General features: G+C 43.8%; 1 protein-coding gene and 1 long non-coding RNA gene across 2 annotated transcripts; one reads left to right on the forward strand and one right to left on the reverse strand.

Moving 5' to 3' along the window:
- Window positions 1-12: 12 nt before the first annotated feature.
- Window positions 13-19,281, forward strand: LOC123652118. Its single transcript, XR_006741223.1, has 3 exons — window positions 13-186; window positions 1,154-1,270; window positions 17,750-19,281. It is a non-coding gene; the product is annotated as an uncharacterized LOC123652118 (long non-coding RNA).
- On the reverse strand, window positions 1,424-24,336 carry DNAJC25 (DnaJ heat shock protein family (Hsp40) member C25). Its single transcript, XM_036433034.2, has 4 exons — window positions 23,926-24,336; window positions 4,726-4,878; window positions 3,579-4,049; window positions 1,424-2,666 (listed from the first exon to the last, which is right to left on the reverse strand). Exons 1-4 carry the CDS (start codon window positions 24,256-24,258, stop codon window positions 2,544-2,546), a joined length of 1,080 nt encoding a protein of 359 aa, XP_036288927.1. The 5' UTR covers window positions 24,259-24,336; the 3' UTR covers window positions 1,424-2,543.

Below are 24,336 nucleotides of genomic sequence, written 5' to 3' on the forward strand. Positions count from 1 at the left end.
CCGCGCCCCCGCCCCCGCCCCCGCCCGCGCCGGGCCGCCCGCGCGGGAGGAGCGGCTGGTGAGCGGCGGTTTGGGACCCAACCGCCAGGGACCCCGCGTTCCTAACGGGCGAGACCGCACCGGCACCGCGTCCTGCGCAGCTCACGCCTCCCCGGCTTCATCTCTACCTCTTCCCGCCTGCGACAGGTACCTGTCACCCCTTTATAACTGTGGGCTCCTCTTCCAATATCCGGGCTCACTCTTCTCCATAAAAATAACGAAGCGGGGAGGTGTTTCTGCCAGCGTTACATGAAAATAGCAATAATATGCACCACTGGCTTTCTAAAATGATTCAAAGAAACGGGAAAACACATCCACTATAACGAGGGAAACAGTGCACCATAAAAATTACTGCACTTCCTTATGCCCATTGTTAGAACTCTGCTGACTGACCAGCAGGTTTGTAGGCTCGGCTTCTGGAGACATTTCCATGGGCTTTTTTTTTTCTTTTTCTTTTAAAAAATGTTAGAGGCGGGGCGGGGGGACGGTAGGGGAGGGGAGGGAGGAGAGGGGAGGGGAGGGGAGGGGAGGGGAGGGGAGGGGAGGGGAGGGGAGGGGAGGGGAGGGGAGGGGAGGGGAGGGGAGGGGAGGGGAGGGGAGGGGAGGGGAGGGGAGGGGAGGGGAGGGGAGGGGAGGGGAGGGGAGGGGAGGGGAGGGGAGGGGAGGGGAGGGGAGGGGAGGGGAGGAGAGAGAGAGGAGAGAGAGAGAGAGAGAGAGAGAGGAGAGAGAGAGAGAGAGAGAGAGAGAGAGAGAGACAGACATTGGTGTGCCCGACCAGGAATCAAACCCACAACCTTCCAATGCACAGGGTGATACTCCAACCATTGAGCCACACAGCCAGCGCTTGGGCATTTTTGAGACTTTCTGAGGCAGTGGAACTTAGGGCTACTTGATGTCCTTTTGAGCAACCATTCAAGCATGCCTGTTTATCTCACTTAAAGTGTCCCTTCAGGACATGTAAGCCTTCTACTAGTGAGCAGCTGATGATTCTGGAAGTTTCTTTCCTGAGCTGTCATCTTAGCTGCTTCGCCTTGTACCCAAGGCCACAAGAGGCCCGCAGCTGTTTTAAAATATACAACCCCAACTCTAAGGAGCATCACTTTTCTCACTCTAGCATGTACTACACCTCGAGCAAGGTGAGGAATTCCAACACCTACTAAACGAATCGAGAAACGCCCTCCTGCCCTGGATTTTAACCAATGAGAATGAATGGCTCCTGTTCCCTCCGCAGGTAAGGAAACATTTACTGACACTCATGTTTGCCAGCACTTTCCTCCTATCTTGTTTAGTTCTCATAACAACATACTATCTATCCTAATCTTTAAAAACTGTGTAACAAAAGCAACATGTTCATCTTTGATTTAAAATGTCATACCAACAAACGTGACACATTGCAACCGTTTTATTCATATGAAGCATGGGATAAATCCTTCTACAGCAGTATTGATTCCCTACTACGCATGTGCATTGATACGTTGGTGAAAATCATACTTGCTTTAGTCAAATTATGTGTGAATCATTTTCACCTCCACATGTATAAACTGTATCTCATTGTTTATATCTCATTGAAAGAACAGCACATAGTCACTTCTTTTTTTCTGGTTTCAATGTATGTAAATGCACTCATCTACAACGGATTTTTTTTTTTTTTTTTTTTTTTTTTTTTGCCACTCAAGGACTTCATAGTATATGAATAACTTTTCAGTACACTATTTCTGCTTCGTTACTTTTTAAAAATTGAAGTGGGGGTAAAAAGCAATACTGTGGTACAAAAGGCCTTTTTGTACAAAGTCTCTTCTGGAAACATGTTTGAAAAAAGTCATAGTCCTATAATGACTGTAATCAAGATCATCCTACAAGGACATGAACACAGAGTCACTCTCCTGGAGAGTTTATGACCTTCTCAGGAATACTATGACTGGGGAGGAAGAGTGGGAAGACATTCTAGAGGACTCTCCTAGAGATATGTTCTGAACATATTTTAATCCCAGAACAACTATAATGAAGATGATGTGATAGTTGAAATCATTTTGTTGAAGTTTGTGTCTAGAAAGACACTCAGAATAATATAATGAAATGCTGTTATGTTTTATGTTTTGTGAAAATATCAGAGGCCACGAAAGCAGAAAAATGTAGCACTATAACAGAATACGGAAACACGTTTGAAGAATAAGCACTTAACACGTAAACATTTTCAATGATATCTAATAAATTTTCATGTCAAATCTTTTAACTAAACATATAAAATTTTTAAATGGCAACTTATAAATCTTCATTTTAAATCTTTTAACAAAACCCACAAATAGATTATAAAAATTGAACAATCATAAATGTCTCATGTATAAAGTTTTAAGGTAAAGTTTAAATTTCTTCATTATTCTATTTAATCAAATACTTAAGGAATTTCCGTTACTGCAGAGGAGCAGTGGAAACATTTCTAAAATAATTCAGTTATGAAAATAATATCACGATTAAGGTTTGGCACAGTAGCATTCCAGCAGCCCTCAGTCATCCACAAACGTTAGCCGCCCGGGCCCTTCATTCCTCATCCATCTCCTGTATCTCTTCCATCGAGGGTTGTTGGCCAATTTTTGCTTTAGCTCTTCTTCTTGTTCTTGTTTGTAGACCTGTAAGTATAAAAAACACTGACTTTATAATCCAAAGGGAAACATCTGTCATAAGCTTTATGGCATATTTACATTTTTCAAATATGAGTTGATAAAAGTGTCCAATGAATGGGTTTGTTTGTCTTCTGAAGACCGTGCACTAAAAATACCAAGCAGTCAAGCACTTGAACATTCAGTGTTAAATATTAAAGAACAGCTTGTATAAGGACTAGCCCTCATTAAAATCATACACAAGCTGAGTTTAAAGGACTTAAACATTTCCTCTCTGCAATTAGTGTCCAATATTAAGAATCACACTTTGTTTTTTAACGTGGTTCTCTGTAAGTTAATCTGGTGGCTTTCGGTATTTGTTGATCCTAACCAAAATGATCTGGTATATACTTTGTCTCCAAATTGAACCTACATTCAATCCACTTTTATCTTCAAAAATAATTATTGGTTTTTCAAAATATTTTTACTAAAGTTATCAAAGAAGGTTAAATAAACCACATGGATTAAGAACAAAACATATGCAACTCTGTAACTTTCAGTGGATGTCAACTGACATTAAATGGACAAGTTTTCATAACCAGTTTCAGAGTTATATCAAATTTTACAAAGGAATTACTCTACTTCCAAATTTAGGAAGTAAGGACCAAGATAATTTCATATAATAACAGTAGAGGCCCAATGCACGAAATTCGTGCATGGGATTGGGTGTCGGACTGTGAGAGGGTGCAGGCCAGGCCAAGGGACCCCACCAGTGCACAATCGGGGCTGGGAAGGGACTGCGGGAGGGCTCAAGGGCGTGTCGGGCCAGTCTCACTCTTGGATTTCAGAAATTTGAGTGCACTTCTGTGATTCTTACCACACACCTCATTTTACCTTGGTATGGGAAGGTGACATAAAAATCCCAGAAGACTTGTTACTCACCTCATAATTCTCCTTGATCCAGAGCTCCCTTTTAAGAAAAGTTTCTTTTTGATGATCTTCTAGACTATCAAACTGAGACTTTGACATCTTCATATATTTACGTATGAGATATAGTCTTTCTTCTTCCCCATACTCTTTGCCTTTGATATTAAAGTTATAGACCCACCGGCAGTACCAGATTATATAAGAGCACAAGTGAACAGGAGCTAAGAGAATTTGAAACAGGAGAAGGTCACATATCTGGGGTTTTTGATAGCCTCCCTTTATATCCACTTTACTCTTTATAATGTTCTTTATAATGTTTTCCTCCTCATCACGAATTTCCTCTTTAGATTTCTTGTTTCTGCCCTTCTCTTTGGCTTTTCTGAGCAACCCCTGCTCTTTAGCAATTTCCATGGCTTGGATGCGGTATTTGGGCACTGTGGCCAGGTAGTTGATCGCCTTGTCGTAGCTATTCCACCAACTGAAAAACTAGAATGTTTAACAAATAAAAACGGGTGATTTTTATTACCAGAATTCATCTTTGTGAGCACCACCCCTCCCCAAAACCCATTCTGATTAAAAAACAGGGACCTCAATAACCTACTCTGCAAGTAAAAGATACAACTGAATAATGCCTCCATGTACAAGGCTGGTTAAGTCAGGTAAGCCCTGAGCTGAGCCGGAAAGCCATTAAATCAGACAGGAGATACCCAAGGTCAGAGGTTACATAGATCAATGGGATCACACACCTGCGACTTCCCATCTTTACTGTTTGGCTCTTCCCTACATCACTGTTAAGAACTATCGCTCTAGTTCTCTCTCCAGACTGCAGTCTACTGATCGGAGGAAACATTAACAGACAAAGCTAACAGTAAGGAACTTGTTTAAGAAATCGCAGCACAGAGCCTGACGGGCATGGCTCAGTGGTTGAGGGGAAGGGAGAGAGAAGCATTAATGGGCTGCCTCCTGCACATCCCTCCTGGGGATCAAGCCCGCAACCCGAACATATGCCCTGACAGGGAATCGAACTGGCCACTCTCAGTGCAAGGGATGGCGCCCAACCAACCGAGCCACACGGCCAGGGCTCTAGTTCAGTTCTAACGACCAGCCCCAGGCGATTTACACTCTAGCACATACACAGAGACACAGACACACGAATACACACCTGGAACACCGAGATGGCACACACACTGACCAGAATCACAAGCCTAACGTCCACTCTGGGGGCGAGGCGCCTGCGATAGTAGTGATAGTAATGGCTGTAGTATTCCTCTGGGTGATCCAGCATGTAGTCATAATCTTTCCGAGTCTCTTCATCCTGTAAAATAACAAGATGTCCAATTTCACAGACAGTTCCCCAAATGCCTCAGTTTATAATCTTTTAAGTCAAACCTAGAGTTTTGTAATTATGTAAGGTTAATCTGAGTAAAAGCACTGTCAAAATAAAAAAATGTCTGCCCCGCTGGCATGGCTCAGTGGTTGAGCATCTACCTATGAACCAGGAGGTCACAGTTTGATTCCCGGTCAGAGCACATCTCCGGGTTGCAGGCCCCAGTAGGGGGCATGCAGGAGGCAGCTGATGAATGATTCTCTCCCATCATTGATTTTTCTATCTCTCTCTCTGAAATCAATAATAAATTTTTTTAAATTTCTCATCCCTCTTCAAAGGCACATTAATGTGTTTCCAGAACTTTAAAGATAGCTATAAAGTGTAATAAAAAATATCTCCCTAAATTCTTGAGTATAGTTAGTCCTCCTAGAAAAATACAAACCTTTAATAATAATAATTAATGATGCCTTTTTAGCCAGTGTTGTGCTACTAAGGATGTATTTGTGTTCTTATAACTTAAGAACATGTTGACACCTACTCTCAGTAACTGTTGATGGGAAAAAATGTCTCTATTGTACATATTCTCAATCATTTTCCAGCCTTAGGTAGAAAGCTTTCTGTTGAAAGCAATGATTAAGACAACAAAAAGCAGATGAAGCCAGTCTGCCTATAGAACTGAATTATGTTCATTTCAAAGAAACATCTCTGCAGCATAGTGGTCAAAGGCTAGCTTTGTGATTTGGGTGACATTTTTTGCCTCTTTTTTTTTTTTCCTTTTAAAAGAGATAATAATATTGTTCTACTAATCTTACAGTGCTGTTTTGAATATCAAATAACACATTATATAAAAACATGTTACAAATACACAGTACTTTACTATTACAAATCTTGTCACAGCCCAATTCATAAACAAGGCAACTTATAAGTCTTATTTCATCATATAAACATGTTGAAAACAATTAACACTCTGAAATGCTGCTCTGTTTACAAATGTTCACAAATAAAACATTTCTTAAAACCTTCTATAATTTTAATCAATTTCCAACAGGGATAATGCCTGTCTTTTATTGAGCTACATTGGTTGAAGAGCTACTAAACTAGGTAATGAATTGCTTTTATCACACAGGAAACCTATTTTGTCTTGTGTCTAAAAAAATGTTAAAAACTAAAAGCACAACCAATTCTTTATAAGTAAGTACACAGAAACCATTATGAAAACAAAGATCTTTTTCACCTAGAGGATTTCTTTTTTAGATGAATTTGTTATTCAAAGTCCATAAAGTTATAGATTCTTAGGCAAAGACATTTCAAAATCTGCACCTGGTGCTCTGCTACCAAACAGAGGTCCTGGGGTCTATTCAGGGCCTCCTCCTGAATCCTCCAAATGTAGTTCCATAGATTTCAAATAAGAAGTTTGCTAATGACAAAAACCTTCCCTGTAGACATTAAAGTCATTGCATATTTTCTATTAAGATTTCTGAAGTTGAATGAGCACAATTTCAGTGACAAATCTCTTTCATTACATTCAAAGTATTTTCAACTTCTGACTAGAATGTGAAATTAGATAACTAGTACCTAATATAGTTAGATACAGCTATACCTAAAGTCCCCATGACACTACAGAGGACCAATATGAGAACTGTGTGTGATACAAGAAGAGCTGATACTATTTTCAAATTCACTCCTTATACGTTCATTTCTGTAAAAAAAAAAAAAGATTTTCTTGTGGCAACTGCCACACAACTCAACTATCAATTAATTCTCCCTTCTATAAGCCATTATTACTTTCTAGAGCTTGTAACCTAAAGAGTTAAACTTTATAGGCCATAATGACAGGTCTGAAAACTAAAGCCCATGTCTCCTGATGTATCTCATTTTGGTACTTCAATATATCCTTTGAGAATTTTTCCATTCTTCCTCTATTTTTTTTTTTTTTTTCCTTTCAGGGCTAATGTTATAGAAATGCTCTGCATTTGGCCTGAAATCCATGGCTTTTAATTCAGCCTCGCAATCTTGGCAGATGCCCTTTAAAAATGTATTTCTTCACAACGTGATTCTTCTTGGACCAGATGAGAGGTAGTTTTGAAATTGGCTGCCACACTGAGATCAGATTCCTACAGCTCCAGCATCACTATCTACGTGGGCCCTCCCCCAGCCTGGCTGTACTTCCGGTCTCAGTGTGGCTGAAACCCATATGTGAATGTCATACATCCAATAGTTATCCTTTCTTCTCTGTTCTCTTGTCTCAGTGAAGGTCACGATCCACAGAATGCAGCCTCCCTCAGCATGTCACCCCGATCTTCCCGAGGGTCACCATCTTCCCACGGGTCCCTAGATTTGTGACATCATCAAGTCCTGAGCTACCCTAACAGGATGGTCACTCAATGCTCACCAACCAGCAACTCCAAAATCTAGACCTGTGTCTGGCCTCTCCTTTGCAATCAGAGCCTGTAGAGTGTAATCAGAGCCCATGAACAAGCCCTCAAACCACCTTACTCCTGCAGAGGCTTCGTTCAGGGCCAAGTCTGACTTCTCTCAGGTGGCTTTCTTTTCCCTGGAGTCACCATAAATTTATGACCCAGTTTTGGTCATGATTGGAGACAAGAAGGTTGGCCACCTCCTTGTGACAGCATTTAACCAGCCAGAATCTTGAGTCAGTTTTTAGCTTTCCCTCAGAATGAAGAAAATGATTTTAGGCTGAGGCATAATGTACTTTAGTAAATGTTGGCACAAATTGTAGAGTTAGGAGCTCTCAACAGTCTAAGTCAAAATCCTACTCGTTAGTAACCCACAAAGTTTAGAATCAACCCAGTAAGCACACAAGGATACCAGGAATATTAGCAAAAAAGAAAAGACAGAGATGAGAACCCAATTAGAGAGCCTCAGACACATACTTACTTTAACACCATATATATATTCTCCTGTGTATCTTGGAACTAAAATACTACCACATTAAAAAAAGAAAATCTCCATGGCTAATCAGGTAAGTTAAAATTTCCTTGGCAACCAATAAGGCCTCCATACCTGGCCCTATCTTACCAAGCAACACCTCAGCATTCGCCCCTCTTCTGTCCACAGCAAACAGCCAGAGAGTAATTCCTGGAACTGAGTGTGTTTTTCCACTCCAGCATGCTCTCTCAGACCTGTCTTTGAACACAGAATTCAAACTCAAATGCCCATTCCTTTTTTCTAACCTCATGAGCTCCTGTTAATCCTTTAAGACACAAATGTTACTGCTTCAGACTGAGACCACCTTATCACACACATCACCTGGTTATTATAGCACTTATCACACTGTAATCACGTTTTTTCTTTCCCTGGAGTAAGAACTTCTGGAAGATAGGTAGGGTGACTCAGTGACCCCTGTATACCCAAGACCTAGCACAATGCCTGGCACTCAAGAGCGACACTTTGTAACTCCTTATAACTCACTACACACATCTCCCAGCCACATGGGTCTCCATCTCACCAGGAAGGCTGGATGGGTGCTTATGTCAAACTTCAGTTGAGCAGACATGACTGCTTGCTGTCACAGCTTGTGCGAGTATGCTACTGTGGCTTAAATAGCTTAAACCTTAAAACAGTTGAATATCTTACCTTTCAACAAGTGGTACTTTTTCTTTCAGCAATTTTGTGGATCCTAAGGTCCCAGGGCCAGGAAGATTCCAACTTCTTTCCAAAACCAAAACCTTTACACTCGTTTCTTCCTCCTCTCTGTCCTGAGCCTGTGCAAGCTGGGCAGCAAGCTCCTGGGTTCTAATCTCTACAGGAAAAAAGGTGCTGCTGCTGGAGTCCACGCCACTCCCAATCCTCGCGGGCATACGCAGGAGGACTGGAACACAACCACCAATATCTAGGTCAAAAGTGAACAAAAGGAAACCCACAAGCAAAGAAAGCACTGCATCCTTCCTACTCTTAGGAAAAGGTCAGGCCCCCCGCCCCAGAGGCGAAAATATATTATTTCTTGCCCTTGAAAGAAAGAATGAATTGTTTAATCTTAAGAAACATAAATTGCAATAATTTGATATTGCAGCCAGTTTTACATTAAAAAGTTTCCAATACACAGATAGTAAAAACCATTTTAGGATAGTAAAGGCCAGGAATCAATAATACAATAGTATGAAAACATAGTAATATTTTGTTTGGTCTTAAAAATATGGTGGTGTTTTGTTTTTTTTTTTAAGAAATACACATGAATTATCTTTTTTTTTTTTTTTTTTTTTTAAATCTGTTACCCTAAATTTTTTTTTCAGGCCATTACATCCTACTAAAGATGATGAAAATTAACTATCATCAGTCATTTTTCTTCTTGTTCCCTGCCGGCTAGCCACTGTATCTTCTTAATCTTCATGTGACCTCAACAACTCCCATGATTCACAGCATCACATATATATATATAGTACACTAACACCTGTCCTTCCTATTTCCACCTATTTTTAAGTACCTCCTGGACATTTCCTAAATGTAACAGAAACATCTCAAAGTCAACATGCTCCAAACCTAAATCTGTTCCTCTGTGTTTCCATTAATAGTGTAGTATCATCATCAATTTGGTTAACTGAGCTTTTAAAAACTTCAGTTATTTTCAATTCAGGAAATTATTATGCAAGGCATTAAGCCTTGTGAACTCAAAAAAAGATAAATAAACCAATAAGATAAGGTCCAGGGCTCAGGAACTCTCCCACCAAGAAGCATCTAGTGAGCAAGAAAAGCACAATTTGATGTGCAAAGGAATGAAGGACTGACTCTGCCCAAGTCACAGAATGGTAATGGGAGTCACAGAAGAGGCAGAGTAAGTGCTGATTTTGAAAAGCAAGGAAGGTGTGGTAAAAACCTGTTCCAGGCACAGAGAACAGCAAGTGTTAGGGACAGAAGAACCAGAGAATACTGGGGAAATTCAGAAAGGAGGGAGTGGTGAGCGTGGCCAGGGAGGTAGGTTTGGGTAAGAACTGGAGAGGATCGGATGTACCATGCTAAGGTGTTAGGCTGTGATGTCTGTGTTAGTCAAAAATAAGTGTTTTCAAGTATGAGACCAATGGTGCTGAGAAGAAAGTACGTATTTTTGAAAGATAATGATAGTATTGTAAAGAATGGAATGAGGGAAAGACAGGTTTTAGAGACTAAGAAGTAGAATGACTAGGACTTAGTGATTAAATTAATCACGTGGAGCACAACAGTGAAGTCTGTAATTACAGTTACCGTGTGAACCGTGTTACTCTTAAGATAAAGAACAGAGAATGAAGACAGCAAACATGGAGAAGATTTGAGGGGAAACTGAAAAATTTTGAAATGGGGAGAAAAAATAATTATGAGACATCTTGCCAATTCTTGAAGTCTCCAGGGATTATCTAGACCTGTAGGAGAGGTTCGCCTTTGTCTTTGAAAAGTCTATTTTAACTTTGTAGAAGCAGAACTAACTTGCAGAAGACTGGAAATCGTGCAAATAATTCTTGCTCATAGAAAGACAAACTGTGCTGCTGGAATGCACTGACCACTGCCTTGTCACCCTGGCCAGTTCTCTAGGCAGGTCAGCACATCTATGGACTATAAATGTGTGGCATTCTTTTCACTTTTGAACCAATTTTAATATCTTACTGGTTCCCTTAGTCATTAATGAGTTAAATAATGTCTGATACATGTTCATTTTGTATTTGTCTGACTCATAATTTATTTTTAAATGTATGCTTTAACAAAGATTAACAAGACTGGTTTCAGACATGTTTAATTTGGGGCACCTATGCTACAGATGAGAGACAATGGAAAATATGAACTCAGAAAACAGAGATACTTTAGAGCTGTCAAGGATTTCATTAAGTTTCATTAGGCAAAGCTTGGAAAAGAAAAAGAGGAGTACCAAAAGGATAAAACTCCAAGGAAAAGCAATGCTTAAGAAGTAGGCAGAGGAAGAGAAGACTCTAAAGACCAAAGAGAAATGGCTAGAAACGTAGGAGAACAGGAGAGTGCTGCATCAAGCGAGTCAAGAGAGAATATCTTAAAGAACTGCACGGTCAACAGCATCACATGCCACACAAGGTTCCAGGAAGAAGAACGCGGAGCCCCCCGATCTGAGGCTGAGTGCACTGTTCACCTAAGACCAGTTCCAGTACATGTCCGTCTCCGGCAGCTTGAATGAAAGGAAGATGAGGAAAGACAGTCAACAGTGAAAAAAGAAGGAAGCTGTGACCTCAGAGGGGGAATTACCTGAACGGAATGCAGAGAGAGTCTTAAGTTCCCAAAGAGGAATGATGAGATTACAGAAGACGACGGAAATAACCAGTTCAGTCACCAGTGCTTTCCTGCCTTCCCCAACCATCCTCAAAACTGTGCCTGGAATTTCTTTTCTAAATCAAACATCAGACTCGTGTTACTTCTCCACTTTGAAACCTCTGGTAACTATTCAATACTTGAAGTTCAAATTCCTGAACACAGCTTAAAGGGTTGTTCACCATGTGATCCCAGACTGTGTTCCAGGCTCCGGAAACATTCTCCCTACGATGCACCAAACAGGCTTCTTACCTACCAGCAGTACATCCCCTAAAGTCTATGAAAAGATGCAAGAAGGTCTTTGTGCTTTGACTACCTCAAAATGTTCTGCTTACCCATGATATATCTGCACAAGATCAATTAAAATGTCAAGTGTTCGATTTCTGGATACAATTATATCATCTCTAGTTTTTGTGTTAATCAATAGCTCTGCTTGGTTGTTGATAACATCATGTGTCAGATGGACACAGCACTAGAATTAAATACATGTGGTGTATAATCAACCTTGGCCATAAATAGGGTATAGAACAGCTGAAATTAAAAGACCGGTAAAAAATAAACAACACTTATGGGTTCACCACAGAAGTAGCAAATGTGGCACATAGGCACCACACCCTTCTGGGGCCATGGGAGAAATCACTATCAAACTCAGCATCTTCTCCACTGGATCCAGACAAGGCCTCAGAATATTCACAAATGTCCAGGGAGTCACAGCCAACACAAAGTTGGTGTGTGAAATAAAGACTATCTGCTCTCCAGCTGTTTGCCAGCATCACAAAACTGTTATAGAAATCTTCATGAATACTAAATTATTATGGATAACTGATTAAAATCTGGATTGATGCTGGGGAAGAAAAAGAATAATCTAATACGTGCGGTTCATCTCCTTTCTTCCCCACCCCCTCAAAAAGAAAAAAAGAAAAAGAAAAAGAGTCCCTGGGAACCAGATAATAAAAGTGGTCCTTGGTGGAGAAACCCCTCAGTACTGTGACACCTCACCAAACTACCTCTCTCCCGGGGCAGGCCCCACACTCAGGACTGCATGTTGCTGTTGATCAAGTGTCCGTTCCAGATCCAGATCAAAGAGCACACCCTTCTCCGCCCCCTATTCCCTCAGCTGCTGCGACAGAATCTACATACATTTTCATGATGTGACTTAAATACCCAAACAATAAGGGTCTGTCTGCTTGTTACATTAGAAGCTTGACGGCAGGAACCGTGCCCTTTGGCTGTGATGGTCTCCTCCCCAGCACCGTCAGCACTGGTGGCAGAAAGGGGTAAGAAAATACACGAAGGGAGAACAATAAACAGTGGCATATAAGGGCAGGGGGTTGAGAACCCCCCTTTTTGCCAAATTCTTCCTCGGTGCTAAGCCCTGCCGCAGCCCTCGGACCGGTGGGAAGGAACGGAAGTGCGCACCCTGCACACCCTACTTATCACAGGGCCTTCATGCAGCACTCCGAGGCCTTTCCCACATTCTGCTCTGTGGTCTCGCAAAATGCAGTCAAACTCTGCTATTTTCTCTTTTTCCGCCAATCATAGTTGTTGTTTAAGTGCATCATTCCCACCGATTCCTTTATCTGCTTATTTTTAAGCCATCCTTCTTATTTTATCTGATTCCTATTTATATTCAAAACTGCGTTAATGTTCTGATGTAAAAACCTTCAGAACACAATTTCTCCTGAAAAAAAATAGAAGTGCAACTTTTCTCCCATGCAGGAATTTCTCATTCATACCCAACCAATCAACTTGATCTGTACCACTCTTTAAAACTACAATTAACTTGCGGTAAAATGCCAAAGTAGGCTTCACATTCCAATGTCAGAAACTCCAGAAACCCACTTTCGGTTTCCATTCTATCTGATGTGCCAGACACTGTGCTAGGTGCCGCGGATACACACACAGACCCGCTGAGGAGCGTGGCTTAGTGGCGAGGGGCGAAGGGCTTTGGTATGCAGTGCAGTGTGATAAGTGCTATAGCCACACACAAAGACCTGGTGTTGACACAGTGCATGTCAGTCCGTTTACTGAACTTCCCAAGTCCAGGAATCCCTGAGTCCCCAGTAGTCAAATACACTAAATACCATTTCATTGTCTTCACTCATTATGAAGCACATATAAAGCAGTGGGTGAGATCCTAACGGTTTGAAATCCTGCTGAAATCTGGAATTTTAAATTACTTTTAAAATTAAATTTATTGGGGTGACAGTGGTTAATAAGGTTTATATAGGTTTCAAGTCAGACCGAGAAAGTTCAGAACCATATGCTTTCACTCATTCGTAGGACATAAAGCTGGGATCTTAAGTTATTTGAGAACATGAACTAGGATGACTTGCAGTGCCTCTGCCTCCCCCCCATAACCCATCCTTCTCTTGGCGTTTTCTCACTCTCTCTATGCACAGGTAGAATCTTAGTTGCTAAAATAACAATGATAGAACCTGAGCTGCTAAAATAACAATGACTAAGAACCACTTTCCCTTTCCACTGAAGACTATACATGTTGCCCTAGCTGGTTTGGCTCAGTGGCTAGAGCATTGGACTGTGGACTGGAAGGTCCCGTGTTCAATTCCGGTCAAGGGGACATGCTCGGGTTGCGGGCTCAATCCCCAGTAGGAGGCGTGCAGGAGGCAGCCCATCAATGATACTCTCTCATCATTGATGTTTCTCTCTCTCTCTCCCCCTCCCTTCCTCTTTGAAATAAAAAAAATATATATTTTCTAAAAAATGAAAAAGATTTTACACTGTTTCCCTTGCTGCAGCTGAAAATGATGTCTCCTTGAGCGAAGCTGAGCAGAGCAGCGAGGAGCAGAGCAGAGCTGTCTAGCTGCAGAAGTGGCCACCTACCAGCCATGCTGTCACAACTGAGCTATTTGCACTAAACTGTCCTTCTTCATCACACCCCAAATCAGAAGATGTTGTTGGTGTTGAACTGACACCAGCGACCTTCAGTTGACACCATGACCTGACTCCATTTAGAAGCCAAGGCATCCGGCACTGTACGAGCCCCTATGCTTGAGTTAGCTTTCCTGCAGTCAGTCCTCTCAGATCCACGATCTCCCCTCTTGCTGATGAAGTCTCAGAGATTATTCGGTTTAGCTGGGGGACCCTCACCCGGTGACCTTGTTTCACCCGTTTGGACCCAGAGGGCCCTTCTACTCCATTCGGGTTTGGTGCCTAGGAGTGATATCCCTCAGTCTTGTTGGGCACCAAGGACAGTATTCTCCAGGAAGGCTTTGCTTCTTGGAGTCTGGTGCCCAGGGAGAATATCCTCCAGGTTAGGACTAGGCCTGTCCCCTTTTTATTGATTGTCACACTGACAGGCACTCAGAGGGGCACCGCCCAGAAGGGGTGCAAAATGGGTAACCCATGCTCTAAGCGTCACATGCCAGTCAGCCACCGCTTGTGACTCCGGCTGACTACATGTACCAAAATATGGTCCTGAGAATTGCAAGTGGCTAGGACCCTGGACAAAGATCACACAAGATGATGTGAAGCTCTGTTGGCAAGACAGGCTCTTCTGCAACCCCAAAGCTTGTTTGTTTATGTGTGCTCAACAGAACAAAGAAAAGACTGTCCCTCCCAGAGACCATGGGATGCTGTTTTTGGAATCTGGTACCTCGAGAATCTAAATAAAGTCAAGAGGCTGCTATCATCTCCCTTAAGAAAAACAGTAATTCTAGATTGGGTAAACGCCTTGATAAATGAAAACAGAAACCAATACTGGCAAAACTGGAAAGCCTTTTCTCTGACCCTTGTGCTTGTGACTTGAAAGCCAGGCTTACTAATGGAACCTCAGGTGATCCCTCACTTTTCAGCTCCTCCCTTACCTACCAGCCTGCCTACCCTCCGCCTATTCCCCCTCCCTCCCCTGTCTCCAGGTGGGCAGCAGGCATCTGATGCTTAGACTGCACCTCGGGAGCCATTTTTTTTCAATCTTCCCCCAGGAAAACCTGCCCCTTTTAAGACTCAGGACTTCGGAGGCCATTCTCTTTGCTTTTGGAGCTTTCCGACTTTATTGTGGACACCTGCTTTCTATTTCTTTTGTTTGTTTGTTGATAAGCCCACTTTAAGGAGAAACTTTAAAGGCATCTCAAAGCTTTCAGAGACAATGGAATATATTCTTTGATTTAAACAACAACAGCTTTAAAGGAATTCTTGCCGCATGCAAAAACTTTTGACCATATAAGCAAAACCGCAACTCGGTCCATCTGCCAGAGACATACTTGAATCCATAATTTTTCTTTTGGGATTTGTACTGTGCTGTCTGTGTGTATATGTGCGTCTATGTGTGTCTGTTATAGATATGGTCTATTTCTATCGCTAGATGGTACTGCCAAATTCTAGGTTAGATTGTAAAAGGGCCTTATTCAATAGGTTTAAAATAAATGAGCACTCATAGAAATTGGAGAAATAACAACTAATGCAATTGCTTTTAAAGTGCACATGATCTAAGATTCATCTTTAGTAAATAAAAACTGGCTTAAGGATATTGGTTTAATTAAGGAGATGTAGCTGTCCACTGCTCTTTAGCTTTGGAACTAACGGACCAGATCGAAAACCAGGGAAATAAATTTGGAGCCTCAATGTGTCACTTTATAAGCCTGGAAGGGCAAAAGATGCCTTAGATGAAGATCCATTTATGACAAAGTCCATTAGGATGTTATGGTGATTGAAAAGGATTCACATAGAGAATAAGATGACTCTTGGCAAAAGAAGGTAAGAGGAATGAAATACATTTTTATTGAAGAAAATGAAAATAATTGTGTCCTAAAGTAAACGATTGTTCTAAAATTTAAAAAAAAAAAAAAAAAAGACAGAATAAAAGCTAGAAGTTTATGAAAGTTACGGAAAGTGTGTGTGTTGCAGAAGGTTCATGGAAAAGGAATCTTGAAAAAGAAAATCTTGTATGTGGTCAAACTAAGGTTGGAATGGATGTAAGTTAAAGTACTCTGACACAGAACTGGTATTTGGATTTCTCTCTCTGTTAAAAGGATAAATGTTTTTTAAGGGTGCGTAAAGATGTACTCTGATGGCTTAGGTAAACCAAACCTTAATATTTAAAGAGCTAAATTTTACATTTAAGCATTTAACCTTCTATAATTGCTTGAAGAGTTTTTTAAGTGAATGATAAAATGCCTAACTAAAATAAGGGAATCTTTAGTCACAAAAGGGGGAAACAAAAGTAATGAGGCCAATTTGATGTTTGGAAATGGATTTCAAGGATAAAAATGTGTATTCTCTTTGGGTAGAGCATTCCACATCAAAGGGCTGCAGCCATAACAGTTACTGAACTACTTCTGGAAAGGATTTTTCCTGCTTGGGAAGTCCCTACAGAGTTCTGGGAACCCATTTTATAGTCACATTCAATACCAGATATGCAATCTTGGCTAATACTGTAGCATTTCCATTGCACTTATTATCCCATCCTCTAGTTTTAGAGAATAAACTGACAAGGTAGGTAAGAGTCAATTGGTAAAACTTGTTGAACCTTTTCATCTGCTTTGGTTTAAAGCCTTCCCTTTGGTATTGCTTAAGGTCAATTCCTTTTGGTTTTTATTGATTGTCCCCTTCTAAAATTGTTCCTGGAAGGCTTATCCTATGAAGCTATGTCAGGGACTGTGGGAATCTGCCTTATTTTAACTTCCTGCAAAGAACTTACAGAGGCCCCTGAAATCAATGCGAGCTCAGAGAACCATCTTTCCACAGCGTGCTGCCGGGGGACGGCCCCAAACATGCTGGCCTACAACGTGGATCCGTGGTCCGGCAGAGACATCTCCACACGGACTCCCTCCAGCTGCACGGAAGTGGACCAGACCTGTTAACGAAGGCCTGAGTCCCAGGTTAAAAGAATACATGAATTCATTTTAAAAGGACCCCAAACCTGAACCTCATTCACCTGACTGAACACCCTAAACTATAGAGACCTCGAATTCAAGTTATCCAGTTCTTGGCTTTTGCCTTGACAGTTTTACAATAAATGTCCCATCTTTCATTATGCATATACTTTGCTGGAAGAGATCATTATGCCAAGAAAATGTTCTATTCCATTGGTATTTCTTAAGTAGCTATTAATACTACTGTTTTATAAATGGATTTAATTAACTCATAGACTGGTAGCTTTCTTGGAAATTCTTTTCTCTCCTTTCTGGGCTTATTTTAATCTTGGCCTGTAACTTGTGAATATCTATCTAGAATTGTTTAAATGATTCCAATTGGGTCCCAATCAGCTCAACAAGAGACTGTCATGAGTATCACTGACGTAAGGTAAAAGTTAACAAACTGAAGTGTTGTAAAGGGGAAACCACACAGGCAGATCCCTCTGAAGAGTCCCTTTATACAAAGCTGAGACCTTGGGAGAGAAATGTTAAAATAATCAGTCAAATAATAACATATACATGAGAGTAGGGAGCTTTCTTAGATTACTTTGAAAAGTAACGCGCCAGAGACTCCCCCTAAGTGTCCTTCATAACAGGGTAGACTTTGACCAAACTATTGCCTCACAACTTGTGCCTTTGTTGCAATTCTTTCATCCAGAGGTTTCAGAGTGTTTTTGCAAATGTAGATTAACAAGTCTCATCATCACTTCTCTCCACAGAGATGGTTCACTTAAGTAACACAGAAATTTACCTAAATGGCCCACTCCTGGTCACCGGAGAAGTCCTCTGAGTCATCTGCTGATGGATATTCAAAGTGGAAAAATGCCTGGCAGCCTCACTGCAGATCCAAATTCATAGCATCCTCTGGCAAGTCCCACTGGAGGGACAAATCACCCTCTTTAGACTCCTACCTGCTCACCTTCCCTCAGCTTCACCACGCCCCCGCATACCAGGAACCAGACTTCTTTCCCATCGTATCCTCGCTAAAAGCTGAGTGAGGACAGAACATGGCTTTTTCTGGATGTTTTTATTAATCGCTCTTTGACTTATTAGTTGGCCATATCTTCTTTAGTTCCCCCAAACTCTTCTATGAATCCAGTCAACAAATATTTATGAAACATTACTCTGTTGCCACTCCCTGTGCTACACACAGGGGACACTACAGTCACGCCCTCCTTCATGGGCAGGACAGAAGTAAACAAGAACCAGCCCCACTGTGGTCAGTGCTATGAAGATGGCAAACATGGGGGGAGGGGGGGAGGTTCATGGGAATGGACGGAGCAGGAACGCCCTCGTGTTGATGTATGGGCCTGGGAGTAAGTTCTGTACGGGATGGTGACAGGGACCCTGACAGCTGTGCCGGAGGACTTTTAGGTACAGAATGAGCACTTCCATGGACCACACCTGTGTCTACAGGATGTCCAAGCATTTTTAAAAAATGATGACCCTCAACCCCAGTGAAAGAAGAACCCTGGAATATATACTGAAGGGCCCCTGGCTCAGTCGGAGGAACTCCGGCCTAAAGCGAGCCACTCGGGGGCCACACGGGCCCCCAAGTCACAGAGATAATGAAGAACCTGGGATTTGAGTGGGACGAGATACAGGAATCAGAAACAGAAAGAAAGTACAACACATTCCTGATCTTAACAAGTTCCACGGAATACAAGGGGAAGGGCCACGCTATCAGGGTAAGGCGCACTCTCCTAACCCAACAGCTGCCATCCTTCCCCCGCCTCAGAGGTTCTGCCGTCAGAGAAGACCAAAGAGCCTGCCATCCACCTGCCCGGCCTGGAGTCAGGGCCGGCCACCCCTGACCCAGCGTCCAGCGTGGCCTTCCACCCACAGCAGCGGCAATGGTGAGTGGTGGCACTCAGAGAGAACCAACAGCAGAAACTCCTTCCGTGCTGAGCAGCCTGACGGTGGACCCTCGTTCTCCCTCCGGCCAGGCAGGCCCAGCAGGGGCGGCTAGAATCCTATTAAGACTCAAGCCCTGTAGGCCATCCGCTAACAAGCAGCACATCTAAAGGGCCAGCCAAGCCAATGTAATTTTTAAAATTGTGGATGGCCGAGGCAGGGCCACAGTCAACCACTGTGAGGGAAGTCGAGCTACACTCCCTGCATTTTAAATGCTGAACTTCAAGGTGCTGAGCTTCATTTCGGGGCGGTCAACCAGAGGCCGGATGCAAACAGCTGCAGGTCGGAGGAATGCACGCCGCGTGTGCAAAAACCTGCGAGCGAGAGGGTTCATGTCGGGAAGGCGTGCGGACCTCCAGGGCCTTCAGGAGCATCTTTTCCAAAATTCTTGCTCAGCTTGGAGGACAGCCTCGGGCCCTCGCTGTGGGTCCACCCCGGGCCTCCACTTGAGTGAGACTTCAGAGAATGGACTGTTTTTCCTGGGCCCTTCTCCCGGGCCCTGCTGTGGTTTTCTACCATTTTGGGGGGGGGGGAGGGGATATTAAAGTATTTGGTTCTGTCAAATCTTATAATAAACTTGATGCTTCAGGAAGAAAACAATAAAAACAATTAACAATGATTGTGATACTATCTCCTTGTCTTACCAACTGTATTTAAATAACATTAGTGTATTTATTTTTTAACTACCACCATCTAAAAAAATAAATTCTCAAAAAGGCATTTATTTGACCAAGACAACCTTAGCATCATAAACCCACTAAATCTTACACACACATATTCCCATCTGGTGAAGTATTATGATCCTTTGCTTTAGAAGTTTTGATGGAACATCACTTAAGGTTATGAGTATATAATATAGCTTCTTGTATCATGTATGTTAAAAATACTAAGAGACCCTAACAGTCTAACCACTATTCTGTATACCTGAAACTAATACAGAATAATATTGAATATAAACTGTAATTGAAAAATTAAAAAAATAACAATAATAAAAGAAACTCAAACACACCAATAATAGAAATTATGGCCATGAAAAAATTTAGGGGGAGAAAAAAGGCTCCTAGCTCCAACAAATTTACAACTAAATCATTTCAGATTTCAGAGAGAAGCAACTTCTGTTAGCTACACTGTTTGAGATCAAATTTACCTGTGCATCCTACAGAGCAAATATAAAATTAACCTTTTCTTCCAAACATATGCCAGCAACTACTGGCTGGTTCTGTAGATAAGTACCACCCTCTCAGGGTTGAACTGTTACTCTTCATGGAGAGAGAGAGAGTATAACAAAAAGAGTGAACAAATGACATGTGGCCCCACGTCTGCAGCTGCTGCTCCGGTGAGATGGGGAACTCTAGATGGGCTTCTGCATTCAACTCACCAACTTCTCCCGCTCCTCTTTCTAGCTGACCTCCTCTTAACAACAAAGGCCATGAGCACCTCTCCTCCTTCACCAGCTCTTTCCAGCCTGCAGACAGAACGCCTGCAAACACAGGCACACCCACCGCCTCAGAGCTACCTCGGAAGGCTGAGCCACCTGCACGGAATGGCCTCAGTGCGTTGGCTCTTTGGGTTACCCAGAAAAGGTACTCTTTGGCACATTCTCACAACTTTCCAGGATGACAGGAATAAAACCAGACCAGCCTGTTTGTTTTTAATATCTTCTTCGACACAAAGCTAGCCACAGTCCTTTTCCTTATTCCAGGAGAACAAGTTTTTGTAAGTTTCCTTAGCTGGTCCAATGAAAATGGAACCCATGTCTATTTCTATAAATTTAAAAAGGGACGCTTCACAGAGCTCAGCTAAGTGTGACTTTCAGAGGTCCAACTGTCCTTAGGCATCCCTTCCCTTTACTCTCCAGCTTATTTCTATTCTCTTGCAGCAATACCATAGGGCACTCCCGCACTCCCTCCTCCATCCGTGCAACTGCAATTTTGTTTTCCTGTTTGGAGGCCTGGTAGCTACCACAAACCCCTGGAGGGAATCAAAAGTAAGAGTGCTCCTTTCTCCAGACATACTCCTTTTTAACTGCCCAAAGGTTCCCTGTTTGTGAGTGGACAAGTCATTTTAATGCTTTTTTAAAAATATATTTTATTGATTTTTTTTAATATATTTTATTGATTTTTATACAGAGAGAAAGGGAGAGAGATAGTTAGAAACATCGATGAGAGAGAGTCATCGATCAGCTGCCTCCTGCACACCCCCCACTGGGGATATGCCCGCAACCAAGGTACATGCCCTTGACCGGAATCGAACCCGGGACCCTTCAGTCCCCAAGCCGAGGCTCTATCCATTGAGCCAAACCGGTCCCGGCATTTTTTTTTTTTTTTAAATATATTTTATTGATTTTGTACAGAGAGGAAGGGAGAGAGATAGAGAGTTAGAAACATCGATGAGAGAGTCATCGATCAGTTGCCTCTTGCACACCGCCTACTGGGGATATGCCCGCAACCAAGGTACATGCCCTTGACCGGAATCGAACCCAGGTCCCTTCAGTCCCCAAGCCGATGCTCTATCCATTGAGCTAAACCGGTCCCGGCATATTTTATTGATTTTTTTACAAAGAGGAAGAGAGAGGAATAGAGAGAAACATCGATGAGAGAGAATCATCGATCAGCTGCCTCCTGCACACCCCCTACTGGGGATGTGCCCGCAACCCAGGTACACGTCTTTGACCAGAATCAAACCCGGGACCCTTCAGTCCGCAGACCGACGCTCTACCACTGAGCCAAACCAGTTTCGGCTTACTGCTCTTTTTAAAAGCTGGCAAACCAGTGCTAACCTTGAGGGATAGAAACCTTTAGAGGCAACTATTACAGATCCACTAGGTCAGCCTCTAAATTTGTCTCTCCGAGAAAAATGTCCAGAGAATCTAGATCTTGAGGTTCCTCCCGGCAAGAATTTCTCTACTGTCTCTATTTTACTAACATGTTTACCGTTCTCAGGCCAAACATACCATACCCACCTCCAACCACAGCAGAAGGCCCAGATGCTAGTGTTTCTGCTGCCCTTTCTTCTGGAAGTTCTCTGTCAGCCGAGGCTTCCTGATCCGCCCCCAGGGCCTCGGAGGGCCAGCAGCAGGCTTTCCCATGGCTGTTTGGGCCACTATCTGTCCTCACGGAAGAAACACTCAGACTGGGGCTTCACAGGCTGGCTGCCTGGATGGAGGAGTTCTTTCCCATTTTCCTAAAGTCTTCCCTCAATTACTCTTTATCCTAAGTGACAGGCAGCTAAACCCTCTGGCCTCAGTACACTCTCCTCCCCCACTCCCCGCCCCATTCCCCAGTTAACTGCCAATAAAAATTATAACCCCAACAAAATGCAGCGAAAATGTAGTGAACTAGGCATGCTCATTTTATTTTAAATATGTCTTTATTGATTTCAGAGGGAGGGAGGGAAGGAGGGAGACACCGAGACACCAATAATAATCATTGATTGGCTGCCTCCTGCATAGCCCCTACTGGGGATCAAGACTGAAACCCTGGCATGTGCCCTGACCAGGAATTGAACTATGACCTCCTGGTTCATGGTGGGGGATGCTCAACCACTGAGCTACACCGGCCGGGGCAAGGCATGCTCACTGTATGACTCCATACTATCCAAACTGCTCTGGGAAGCATGAATGCAGAGCCCTTAACTCCTTGACTCAGTATTTCCAGCTTGGACAGCTAACCTGGAAAAATAATCCATGGTTATATTATTGAATACCAGCTCAAAGGAGTCATTAAAAGCAAACTACACCACCACATGAAAAACTGGCCTCAAAAATAAAAGGAAACACCGTACAACGGCCACTGCAGTTGGCATTAGCACGATGTCGATGGGGCCTCTGAGTCAGAAACACCTCCATCAAATAGGATTTTATACTTTGTGATTTCTTAGATGGTTTGATTTTTGCCCTAGAAAACAGGATCACGCTTCGTCTCCCGCTCCCCAGGGACCCAGTGAAACCTCTGTCCAACGCACACATACAGAATATACAGAATATTCTGCCGGAAACGCTCCTCTCGGAATCTAGAATCCCAATTCATGAAGCCCCTCTATTTCCAGGCCCTATGCAGGGGGCTTTCTCACACTTCTTTATCCTCATAAAAATAAATAAATAAATAAATAAATAAATAAATAAATAAATAACTAAGCAAGCCCGTGGGGAGGTACCCTGGCCTTCATTTCATATAGGAAGCAGCAACTACTCAGCATATCAAGTCACCACCCAAGGTCACACTGGGCGTAGGAGCCCAGGGACCAACATCTGGTCTTGTGGCGGGCTGCTCATGGCTCTTTTTAGGAGTTTTCTCCATCCTTAAACCCAAGAAGACCATGCCCACATGGGCGCTCTCACACCACCCTCCCACGCGGAAGCCCTCTCCGGGCATTCCCACCGCAGGTCCTGGTGCCCCCATCCCTCTGCCTCCCCAGTGGGAGCCCCACGTTGTTAAAACGCTTTCTAGCCGAAACCGGTTTGGCTCAGTGGATAGAGCGTCGGCCTGTGGACTGAAAGGTCCAGGGTTCGATTCCGGTCAAGGGTATGTACCTTGGTTGCGGGCACATGCCCAGTAGGGGGTGTGCAGGAGGCAGCTGGTCGATGTCTCTCTCACTGACGTTTCTAGCTCTCTATCCCTCTCCCTTCCTATCTGTGAAAAGTCAATAAAATATACTTTTTTAAAAAAAATTTTTAAAAAACGCTTTCCACAAGCTGTACGATGCCCGACACATGGTTCGATGCCCACCATACGGTTCGCCTTGCAGGACGGGGCTGTCACAGGAAGGGGCGGGCCGGCTGCCCCGAAGGCCAGCGGGGTGCCCAGCTTTGCCAATGGGCCGCGGGGCTCTTCTCACCCAGGCCCACGTGGGAAGGCGAGCACCCCACGGATCACAGGGGCTTCCGCGCCCGGCGTGGGAGGGGTGGGGACACCTCGCCCCGCGCGGGCCAGGGGCCGCCCCCGGGGGTCCCCGCAGCGCCCCCCGTGACCCCGGGCCTCACCTTGAGCGTCTCGTAGGCGGTCGCCACCAGCAGGAAGGCCTCCTCGGCGCTGATCGGCGCGCCCCCGGGGCCCGGGTCGCCGGGCTCGGGCCGGTAGCGGTCGGGGTGGTAGCGCCGCGCCAGCTGGCGGTAGGCCCGCGCGATCTCCGCCTTGCCGGCGGCGCGGCTCACGCCCAGCACCTCGTAGCAGTCCCGCGTGCCGCAGTACAGCCCCTCCACCAGGGCCGCCGCCGGCCGCGCCAGCAGCAGCGCCAGCAGCAGCGGCGGCAGCAGCGGCCCTCGGCGCCCGCCCGCGTCCCCGGCGCCCCGGCGCGCAGCGAGCGGCGCCGCCATGCCGGCCTCGGCCGCGGATCCACCGGCCCGGCCGCTCCCGCTCCGGCTCCCGCCGCCGCCGCGTCCCGCTGCCAGTCA

The sequence above is a fragment of the Pipistrellus kuhlii genome, unplaced genomic scaffold (genome assembly GCF_014108245.1).
Source record: "Pipistrellus kuhlii isolate mPipKuh1 unplaced genomic scaffold, mPipKuh1.p scaffold_m20_p_12, whole genome shotgun sequence".
Taxonomy (NCBI): domain Eukaryota; kingdom Metazoa; phylum Chordata; class Mammalia; order Chiroptera; family Vespertilionidae; genus Pipistrellus; species Pipistrellus kuhlii.